Consider the following 11637-nt stretch of genomic DNA (forward strand, 5'->3'; position numbering starts at 1 on the left):
GTGGAATTTTCAGGGAAGTGCAGTGGGTTCCAGTCACAAGATGGCTGCCGTTGGGTGTGTGGCATAGCACAAGATGGCTGCCGTGGAGTGTGTGGCATAGCACAAGATGGCTGCCGTGGGGTGTGTGGCATAGCACAAGATGGTTGCGTGGGGTGTGTGGCATAACACAAGATGGCTGCCGTGGGGTGTGTGGCATAATACAAGATGGCTGCTGTGGGGTGTGTGGCATAATACAAGATGGCTGCTGTGGGGTGTGTGGCATAGCACAAGATGGTTGCCGTGGGGTGTGTGGCATAGCACAAGATGACTGCAGTGGGGTGTGTGGCATAACACAAGATGGTTGCCGTGGGGTGTGTGGCATAACACAAGATGGCTGCCGCGGGGTGTGTGGCATAACACAAGACGGCTGCTGCAGGGTATGTGGCATAACACAAGATGGCTGCCGCGGGGTGTGTGGCATAACACAAGACGGCTGCTGCAGGGTGTGTGGCATAACACAAGATGGCTGCTACAGGGTGTGTGGCATAGCACAAAATGGCTGCCGCGGGGTGTGTGGCATAACACAAGATGGCTGCCGCAGGGGACAGAAACACAGCTGGACACACGGATCAGACGGACTGATCAAACTTCCCTTCGCAGTCTGACTTACAGGTTTCTATGTCCGCTGAAGCCAACTTTCCCGTTGCCCCGAAGTGGATTCGGATGAATTTACCCTAGACAGAAAAAGGAGGGCATGACTGTATGAGAGCACTGGACTCTGATAAAGAAGTCTTGGGTTCAAATTATCCTCTAAGCTGTGACGTTCATGGGTAGTTTTGGGTAAGGCAGAAGCTACCTCTGTGCGCTGCCAAGCCTACCTCGCAGGGGTGTTAGGCAACAATGCCGTTCTGAACTGTTTTGAAGGAGAACGTGAGACACAGAAACAGAACAACAGCAATGTTTAATTGCAATTCGGGTTGCTTTGCATGCAGAAGGTCACAGGTTTGATCCCCGGCATCTGCAGATTGGGCTGGGGATGTCCAACCCTGGAGAGCTGCTGCCAGTCTGTGTGGACAATACTAAGCTAGATGGAGTCCTGGTCTGACTCAGCTTCCTAGGTGCCCAAGGGCATAGGCTGATATACAAGATGCACACCCCGCAAGCGTCCCGGAAAAACCGGGACATCCTCTCCCCCCCCCCCGTGAGAGCATGGCAGCCATTTTGGGTATTATGATCTCGTGTGATTTCATGCCAACATCTCACCCTGAAAAAAGCACTTTTCTTGACCTGGCGGTTTTGCACGGTGTTATGTACTGAGTGAATAGGATCCAAACTGCAGCAGTCTGATTGGTCCTAGAACAATAGGATTCAGAATGCAGCAGTCTGATTGGTCCTAGAACAATGCAGCAGTATGATTGGTTGGCAGGAACCACCCAATCATGCTCCAGATAGAAGTGAATCCACAACCTGATTGGCTTACAGTAGAATTCCGGAATTAGCCAATCATGTGCAGCCCATTGTGTAAATAATGTATATAAAGCAGATACTTTGAGGGGACATTCATTCATTCCTCCTCACCACTATGAGCTGAATAAAGAGCATGAAATCACTTTGCGACTCTGAGTATATTTCACACAGCACCCAAAAATGCACATTTTTGAGGGCTTGTGAGAGCACAGCCCCTCAAAAAAGCATGTATTTAGGGCTCCGTGATCTCACGTGAGTCTTGCGAGGGGGCACAGACGAGAAGACCCGGTTTTGGGACTCAACATGGAGGGCAAGCAGGGCTTCCATACGTGGGGATCTTCCATACGCCTCCCTAACCAGCCAGATTCACTCACAAATCGGGACGAGTTGTCGTTCCGCAAGGTCTTGGCATTGCCGAAGGCCTCCAGGGCAGGGTTGGCCTGGATGATTTGATCCTCCAGCGTCCCCTGAAAAAGCAGAGTGAATGGTTAGGGCAGCTTAAATCCACCCCCTCCACACATCTTCAGATCCCACGTCATGCTCTGTGGGGCACTGCTGTGGGGGAATTCAGAGCATGCCAGGGTCCGCTGTGGGGAATTTTTTCCGGCTGCAGGGGTTGCCATGTTGGATTAAACACAAGGCTGCATTTGCACTGCATGCTTAGGGCACTATGACGCCCGCTTTGAACAGTCATGGCTTCCCCCAGAGCATTCTGGGAGCTGCCTCTCTTTGCAGAGAGTTGTTAGGAGACCCCCATTCCCCTCACAGAGGTACAATTCTCAGAGTGGTCTAACGGCCAATCCCTCTTCCCAGAGAATTGCGAGGGAAATGGGGTGGGGTGGGGGGTCCCCTAAGAACTCTCAGCACCATGACTAAGCCGCAGTTCCCAGAATTCTTTGGGGGGAAGCCATGACGGCTCTAAGCAGTATGAGACCTCCTAGTGGTGCAGCGATAAAACCACTGGCTCATTCGCAAAGCTAAGCAGGGTCTGATATGGTTTCCAGTTGGATGGGAGACGGTGTGTTGAGATTCCTGCAAAAGGAGTTGGACTAGACAACCCTCGGGGTCACTCTGTGATTGAAATGTACGATGTTAATGGGGCCTTAGCCAGCTATGCCAAGGGCCTAATTCTTCCTGGGGTGGGAAACCTGCGTCTGGGCTGCACCAATTTCAGATGTAAATGGGGGTTCCCGGAACAGATTCCCACGCAAGAAAGCTAGCATGTCAGAAACCAGAGTTTCTTCACATCCATGCCTTTGTTTCAAGCAACTCTCAGGGAAACTGAGTTCTCCAAAGGGCAACACGGAGACTAAGGAGAAGGAAGCTGGTTCCTGAGCTGGATATGCAAAGGGAGACATTTGGGGGCAGGCTGATGTCGGTGAGGCAATGCCCCATACACCCTAATGGACCAGCCACGGCTGATAACTCTTATACCGCTTTGAGAGTCACAGCTTTCCCCAAAGAATCCTGGGAACTATAGCTTAAAAGAGCGCCTTCCCCAGTATCAACCATCTTGGACCTTACGATCAGCTGGTGAGGCCTTGTTGGTGGCTCAACCCGCCTGGCAGTGACAGGGCCTTTTCGGTGGTGGCTCCCTGTTTGTGGAATGCGTTCCCTGTGCCTCTCTTCCTCGTTACAGACTTTCAAGAGGAATTTAAGAGTATTACTCGGCTGGAAGAGGAGGCGGGAGGCCTTTGCGCAGGAGGGAAAGGCCTGCGCTTCGCACACGATCACGATCGCTCGTGGGTACCTTGTTGGTGTTGGCCGCATCCTTCTTGCGGTCGCCGATGGCAGCGATGCTGGCAAAGTACTGGATCACCCGTTTGGTGTTCACCGTCTTCCCTGCACCGGATTCTCCGCTGGAATGAGGACAGAATACGACGGTGAGGCAGCCGGGCAGAGGGGAAGCCTGCAACTGCTTATGCAGTCAGAAAATACTTTGGATTTTCACAACATGACGAATTGGGAGAAGGGGGTCATTTTGAGGCACTCACGTGATGAGGACAGACTGGTTTTCTCGGTCTGGAAGGAAAGAGAAAAATGTAAGAATTGCCATGCTGGTTGAGATTGAGGACCAATGTCTCTGGCATTGAGCAGCTAACCAGAGGTTGCTCAGAAATGTTCACATGCAAGGTGCTGAAAGTGCCCCCCTCTTTTACCCTTAATATCAGGTGGTCAAAGATAGAACATCGAAGTTCTATTGTTAGATGTCTTCAGTAAACAGCCACAGGCTATGGGTTTCCCCAGTTCTCCAATTATTTGCCGTATTTTTTGCTCTATAAGACTCACTTTTCCCCTCCTAAAAAGTAAGGGGAAATGTGTGTGCGTCTTATGGAGCGAATGCAGGCTGCGCAGCTATCCCAGAAGCCAGAACAGCAAGAGGGATTGCTGCTTTCACTGCGCAGCGATCCCTCTTGCTGTTCTGGCTTCTGAGATTCAGAATATATTTTCTTGTTTTCCTCCTCCAAAAACTTGTGGTCTGGTGCGTCTTATAGAGCGAAAAATACGGTATTTTAAAATGCTACTTATATCTTGTAGCATCATGGAATGCAGTGAATTTGAGCACATTATGAGTTGCATTAAGGAAAATTTAGACTAGCTTTAAGCTGCCCAGTGCCTTCCAGATGTTTTGGGCTACAATTCCCCGGAGCAGATTAGCCAGGAGGGTTCTGGGAGAAATGTGTCCCTGCTGCCACACAAAATAAAAACCCCACACAAGGGCAACGAATCCTTTTGTACCCGTCAACATGTATTGGTACGCGTTGTCGGAGATGGAGAAGATGTGGGGAGGGGCTTCGCTTCGCTTCTTGCCCCTGTAGGCAGCGACGACCTCAGCGTTGTAGACCGGTAGCCATTTGTAAGGGTTAACAGTCACACAGAAGAGGCCGGAGTATGTCTGGGGGGGAGAAAGGAAGAGGGAACCGAAAGCTGAGAGGGACACGCCAAGTTAGAATGAAGTGTGAACGTCATACCCTCCGACATTTATCCGATGAAAATGGGGACATCCCATTCCATCATTATAATTTTACTATTTATACCCTAGATATATTACTGGGTTGCCTCCAGCCACTCCAGGCAACTTCCAGCATATAAAAACATAAAAAAACATTAAACATAAAAAACCCTTCCCTATACAGGATCAAAGCTGTCAACTTTTCCCTTTTCTTGCAAGGAGTCCTATTCAGAATAAGGGAATTTCCCTTAAAAAAAGGGAAACGTTGACAGCTATCTACAGGATTGTCTTTAGACGGCTCAGGGGTCAGATAGCTCCATACCCTCCAACGTTTCTCCAATGAAAATAGGGGAATCCTAAGGAAAAGTGGGGCATTCCAGCATGAAATCAGAAACCGGCTTCTCTAAATCAGGGACGTCCCTGGAAAATAGGGACACTGGAAAAAAAATGAAGATCTAGCAAAGAAACCATAGTTGACCAAAGGGGACTACGATTCCCATCAGCCCCAGTCAGTAGCTAGACTACAAATCCCATCAGCACCAAGACAATCACCGTCACCAATTGGCTGTGCTGGTGGTGCTGATGGGAGTTCCCGTCCAAGACTTTTGCAGGGCATCTGGTTGGGGACGGTAGCCCCCTAGATGTTGGGGAGCCCCTCCCCGCCGGACTTACATAGATCATCCAGGCGGCGTAGCGCTCCTTCAGATTGTAGAGGACGGCAGCTTCGTGCAGGAAGGTCAACATGGCCATGTCTTCGATCTTGTCGAACTTGGGCGGGTTCTGCTGGTGGACGTCCGCCTCCTTCACTGTCACCGTCTGGGGGAGTTTTAGCAGAAACCATCGTCCAGATCCCACAATCAAAAACACCGACCCGCCAATTCCCATCGGACCTTTAAGCTTCCAGAACATCTCCTCCTTCCCTTTTGGGTCCTGATCATCTGGCCTTTGACAGACGCAAAAGCCACAGCCTCATTTCCGCTGTCCTCTTCGAACATTGCCAGTTCGTTGACTTTACACTATCCTGCTCTCCTCAAAAATCATCAGAACGTGAGAAAAGCCTGCCGGATCAGGGCCAAAGGCCCATCTCCTCCATCGTCCTGTTCTCACAGTGGCCAATCATATGCCCACGGGATACCCGCAAGCGGCACCTGAGCGCCCTCTCTCTCCTCCTGCCATTTCCAGCAGCTGGAACCTCATTCCTGCCTCTGACCGCGGAGGCTGAAAAAAGCCATGGTTAGCTTTCTCCTCCACAAACTGGTCCACAACCCGCTTTTAAAGCCATCCAGATGGGCAACCCTCACTGCCTCTTGTGACGGTGAGTTCCGCAGTTTAACGATGCGCCGCGGAAAGAAGCACATTCTTTCCCCTGCCCCAAATCTTCCAATATTCGGCTTCGCTGGAGACGAGCGTCCTCACAAACATGAACCCCTCCTTGGCCCATTGCCCCCCGCCCCGGACCTTTCTTCACTGTTCGAGCCCCAAGGATTCTCATTCCATTAGGAGACAGGCTCTTGCTTTGCACCCGGACGGACCCAGGTTCAATGTGGCTTAGGGCCCTCGTATTTACGGGACCGCCTCTCCTGGTCTGCCCCGCAGAGGACCTTAAGGTCCATGAATAATCATAGTTTAGAGGTCCCGGGCCCTAAGGAAGCCAGACTATCCTCCACCAGGGCCAGGGCCTTTTCAGTGCTGGCTCCGACCTGGTGGAATGCTCTGTCCCATGAGACCAGGGCCCTCAGGATTTAATCTCCTCCCGTCGGGCCTGTAAGACAGAGCTATTCCGCCTGGCCTTTAATTTGAATTCAGCCTGATCTTTTATTTCCCTTCCCTCCCCTTTTTATGAACATTGCCCGTTCTGAGACCCCACAGCTAATTCTTCCCTGGCCTCCTCGCTGGCCCAAGTAGGACCAATTCAGCCAGCTAGCCCTGGGGATTATCTAATGCTTATTTCCCCTAAATTGATTTTTGAATTTTATTCAAAACAAAAATTTTTTTTCCTTCCAGTAGCACCTTAAAGACCAACTAAGTTAGTTCTTGGTATGAGCTTTCGTGTGCATGCACACTTCTTCAGATACTTCAAGAAGTGTGCATGCACACGAAAGCTCATACCAAGAACTAACTTAGTTGGTCTTTAAGGTGCTACTGGAAGGAAAAAAAAATTTTGTTTTGACTATGGCAGACCAACACGGCTACCTTTCTGTAACTTGAATTTTATTGTTATTCATGTTATTATACTGTATTTTATGCTGCTTTTATAATTAAGCGTTTTAAATTTGTTGTTAGCTGCCCTGAGCCCGGTTTTTGAACCGGGAAGGGCGGGGTATAAATTAAAATTTATTATTATTATTGTTATTATTATTAATTCCTGGTGCCTCCAGATACAGCTAAGTCCTGGACAGCCTCTGCCATTCAGTGTAGACAACGCTGAACTAGGCGGGCCAGTGGGCCCCTCCTCAGGATGAGGCAGATTCCTATGTCCCGGCCCACCTCTTTCGCAAAGTCCAGACCTGTATTTCAGAGGGTTGGGCTAGATGACCCTTAGGGTCCCTTCCTGCAATTCTATGATTCTGTCCTCTGATTCTTTGCACCACCCTTGCCACAGACCTTGCCGTTCTCGGTTTGCACAGTGACCATGCCTCCCTCGCGGCTCGTGACCTTGCCCTTGACAAACTCTTCCTTCTCGTCGGGCACGAAGCACTCCGTGCGGATGTCGAAGATCCGGGTCTGGGCCTCCAGGCGCTCCTTGTCCGATTTCCGGAGGTAGGGAGCCGCCGCCCCAAACTCGGCCATCACAGCGTCACCCATCCTGCGCGGCAGAAGAAGGCAGGGAGGGCATGAGAGAAGCAAGAGAAAGACTGCCGGTACACAGCACCACCGATAACTTTCCAGCAAGGATGGGGAGCCTGTGACCTTCTAAGGGCTGTTGGACTCCGATTCCCATAAGCGCCAGCAGCCAGCATGATGGGAGTTGTAGTCCAACAACTCGTGGAAGGTACTGCATCGTTTCTCAGTGGCCTGCTCATGCCTCGCAGTGGGAGAATCTGTCAGTTCCAGTTTCTCCCAAGCTGTGGACACACTATATACAGTGGTACCTCGGGTTACATACGCTTCAGGTTACAGACGCTTCAGGTTACAGACTCTGCTAACCCAGAAATAGTGCTTCAGGTTAAGAACTTTGCTTCAGGATGAGAACAGAAATCGTGCTCCGGCGGCGTGGCGGCAGCAGGAGGCCCCATTAGCTAAAGTGGTTCTTCAGGTTAAGAACAGTTTCAGGTTAAGTACAGACCTCCCGAACAAATTGAGTATTTAACCCGAGCTACCACTGTATTTTAAGCGTGCAAACGCACACTTGAGACTCTTGGGAACTGTATTTTGTTACAGGAGTTGTAGTTCTGCAAGGGGTAAACTACAGTTCCCCTGATTATCTGGGCTGGGGGGGGGGAATGTGCTTTTAATAATTATAAGAATCTTTATTGAGGTCCAAAAACCCGTAACATAGACACAGAATAAAATGCAGATTCAGACAGACAACCGCCTGGGAGAGGGAGACTGAGACGATATTTGTTTAGTCTTAAGTATGATGATCTTTGATACGTATGACTACTGAGAGAAACTTTGCCACGGCCACTGTGATATCATTAGACTTGTCGTCCGGAAGATATTTAGTATAGTAGGCTTCAGATTTACCCGGCCGATTTGCCGGAAGGGGTTTGATGTGCTTTTAATGTACACAATCTCAGCTTCTATTTTTTTCAGCCTTAATCGCTGAATCTAGACATTTTTTTAAAAAAAGCTGTGAAAATGCTTTTTTAAAAAAACGTTTTAAAATACATATGGAATTCCCCATTAGCTCACCATTGCCATCTAGTGTCACACTTGTATAATGCACTTAAAACGTTATATCTGCAGCTGTATAGCTGAGTTGGCTCTCTGTATTTCCATATCAGTTTGCAGTGGAAACAAACAAAAAGTCCCCATGAAAGTTCATAAGCATTCTAAGGCGAATCTATTGTAATAGATGCTTGAATGAGCTTTCGCCTGATAAGACACATTTTTGCAGAGCAATTTCCCCCTATACAATTCATTTCATACAATTCAGTTCATATATGGTGAGACACGGGGGGGGGGGGGGGAGCGACAGAAAGGTTGAGAGAAGGTCATCCTACCTGTTAGAGCCTTGGAGGAGGAAGATTGGAGTCTGAGAAAAGAAATAAAAAGAGTTGGTGGAGGAAGAATGTGTGTCAGGCTTGAGTCAGGAACCGGTCGCTGGCATCTTCTCGCTGAGCAGGTGGGAAAAGCAGCTGGAGCAGCTGCCTCTTAGGAAAGTCTGGGCCAAAAGGTTGGTGGGTGGAAGGGGAAGGGGTTGCAAAAACCAATAATGATAATAATAATAATAATAATAATAATAATAATAATAATAATAATAATAATTTATTTATATCCCGCCCTCCCCAGCCAAAGCCGGGCTCAGGGCGGCTAACAACAATAAAATAATACAATATTCATAGCCTTATTGGGGAGGATAAATGCCTCCCATCTCCTTCTTCCATCTTCCATTTTTCTTCGCCCGTAATAGTCACCCACTCCTCCATCCAGCCTCTAGCACAGGGCTCAGCAAACTTTTTCAGCAGGGGGCCGGTCCACTGTCCCTCAGACCTTGTGGGGGGGCCGGACTATATTTTGAAGCGGGGGGGGGGGGAATGAACGAATTCCTATGCCCCACAAATAACCCAGAGATGCATTTTCTATAAAAGCACACATTCTACTCGTGTAAAAACACCAGGCAGGCCCCACAAATACCCCAGAGATGCATTTTAAATAAAAGGACACATTCTACTCATGTAAAAACACGCTGATTCCTGGACTGTTTGCGGGCTGGATTGAGAAGGTGATTGGGCCGGATCCGGCCCCCAGGCCTTAGTTTGCCTACACATGCGTCTAACATCTTCCTTCTTCCCTGCTCCAACTGTGAGCCGTGGCCTCACTCGGCCCCTCCCCATAAGCTCCCCCCCCCCCATGCATACAGGGAACTGTAGTTCCTTACCCACTCATCTACAACCCCTCCTCTAGCCCTCCTTCGTCGCCTTCCACAAAAATATTTTTCTTCGATTTATGTCACACACCTCCTCTCGGGGGGACAGGACCCTCTTCTATCCCTAGGACTATCTTACTGCTCTCGACTGGGCTGTGTACATTTAAAGCAGACACCCCACAAATAATTCTGGGAACTGTAGTTTCTTAAGGGGGCAGGGACCTGCAGCTTTGTGGTGGGTAAACTACAAAATTGCTTTGGGTGGGAACATGCTTTAAATCTGCATGTGGTGCACACGCAGCCCAAGTGTTAATTTCAAGTTTCCAGTCCTCAGTGCTATCGGAGCCCTCTCTTTGCCTTCATTTTCCTTCCCTGTTAACTACAAGCTCTACTCCCCCCCCCCATATTGTCTCCTTCTTCAGTCAATGATATATATATACCTCCTCCCTCTCTATTAACTCGCCTCTCCCCCCGCCCCCTTGTAGGTGATAGCAAACATGTTTCTTCAAAAGCCCCGTCATCCACAAAGCTTTTCTTCATGCACCTCACCCTCGTAGGTGACCAATAGATTTTTCGCAAGCCCCCTTGGGGAGCTCCGGAGAAGAGACCTGTGAAACTCAAAAGCTTACTTCCACAAACCAGAGCCTCCATCCTCGCAGTTTGTTTGCTCATCCCGGACTTCTGGCTTCATTGCCCTTGCCGTACGCCTGGCCTACAGACACCAGACGGACGCACCCAGGTGTGTCTAAACCACACAGGTAAGTAGGCAGGTGTCTGTATGCCAGAGACGTCGCTGGCACTTCCGCAAATACGTAAGCCACTTACAGATTATTGCTATCATTTGTTCAGATAATAGAACAAACTTGCTCAAGAAATAAATGTTGATCCCTACGAAAGCAAACATGGACCAACTCATCTAGGGTCACAGCCGCACTACAAATCTGAAATTTTCACCCCCATGGCTTCCCCTAAAGAATCCTGGGAACTGTAGTTCACGCGACACAGAGCTGCAATTCCTAGCACCTGAAATAAACTACAGTTCTCAATAATCTTTAGGGGAACATGGTGCTTACATGACCTCAGCAGCAACAGAAACAGCATCTCAGCCCTCTTATTCCGGGTCCAGCTTGGAAGAAAATATTTACAGCCGAAAGACATTTTCCTTCCTCCGCATCCTTTCCTGACCCACACATCCGAGACCCCCAGTTTATTTATTCCCTCCACTACGCCCACCCCACAAGCCCCACCGGACACCCCCAGACCAGAAATCTCTTACGCCAGGACACGAAGGTAACTCAGCCTGGAGTCCAGCAAGATCTGAGCCTTTGGACCAACCCCCATCCCTTTATATCCTCCTGTCCGAAATAGCATCACCCCCCAGCCCAGTCTTCCGCCCCCCCCCACTCCCTGAAACAGGCCCGTCGCAGCTGTGAGTGACATGATGACAAGGATTCGGAGAGATGGCTCCGCGAAGGACCAGCCTGACCATGAATGGCGCTCGTCTTCATCCCTTCAACTGTCCTCCCCCCTCCACAACCTCTCCTCTCTGCAGCCCCTGATTCCCAGAGGAGGGAGGCACATTCCTCGGGGGGGGGGACACGAGTGCTGTCAGTGGCTGATAAGCGCCAGGGAAGTGAGCTGGAATGACAGCATGTTTCAGGTCTATGCAAGTGTACGAAGATGCTAGGCCAGGAAGGGAGACAATGCAATGATATGGAGAAGACTTTGCCGATGGAGAGGAGAGTCTGAGAAGCACAGAAGTGGACTTGGAAGGAAGGAATCGTGTGTTAAAAGTGCATATCTCTAAAACAAGGGGTTTTGGGGGGCACACGTTCTGCTCGTGTTATCTTTTTTTAAAAAAAAAAATATGCATTTTAAAAAAATCAGAGTGGTTTACAACAATTATCCATCAATGTTAAAATGTAAAAACTAGGAAAGCAGCTAACTATTATGGAAAGACGGTACAGTAATTCATTCCGGAGGTCCGTTCTTAACCTGAAACTGTTCTTAATCTGAAGCACCACTTTAGCTAATGGGGCCTCCCGCTGCTGCCGCTGCGCAATTTCTGTTCTCATCCTGAAGCAAAGTTCTTAACCTGAGGTAATATTTCTGGGTTAGCAGAGTCTGTAACCTAAAGCATATGTAACCTGAAGCATATGTAACCTGAGGTACTACTGTATTTTCAATTGCCTGCATAAGTTTCCAG

General features: G+C 49.2%; 1 protein-coding gene across 1 annotated transcript in view; it reads right to left on the minus strand.

The window, feature by feature from the left end:
• The window catches only part of LOC128400616 (myosin-6), a 55023-nt gene extending 44264 nt beyond the window's left edge, over window positions 1-10759 (minus strand). The window contains exons 1-9 of the mRNA XM_053362926.1: window positions 10708-10759; window positions 8566-8597; window positions 7004-7205; window positions 5072-5215; window positions 4186-4342; window positions 3441-3468; window positions 3197-3305; window positions 1821-1913; window positions 650-713 (exon numbers count right to left, since the gene is read on the minus strand). Of these exons, the coding sequence (XP_053218901.1) occupies window positions 650-713; window positions 1821-1913; window positions 3197-3305; window positions 3441-3468; window positions 4186-4342; window positions 5072-5215; window positions 7004-7204 (796 nt within the window). The 5' untranslated portion in view covers window position 7205; window positions 8566-8597; window positions 10708-10759. The remainder of the gene's footprint in view (window positions 1-649; window positions 714-1820; window positions 1914-3196; window positions 3306-3440; window positions 3469-4185; window positions 4343-5071; window positions 5216-7003; window positions 7206-8565; window positions 8598-10707) is intronic.
• Between the last annotated feature and the right edge of the window lie 878 nt (window positions 10760-11637).

Source organism: Podarcis raffonei, chromosome 13, assembly GCF_027172205.1.
Source record: "Podarcis raffonei isolate rPodRaf1 chromosome 13, rPodRaf1.pri, whole genome shotgun sequence".
Classification (NCBI taxonomy): Eukaryota; Metazoa; Chordata; class Lepidosauria; order Squamata; family Lacertidae; genus Podarcis; species Podarcis raffonei.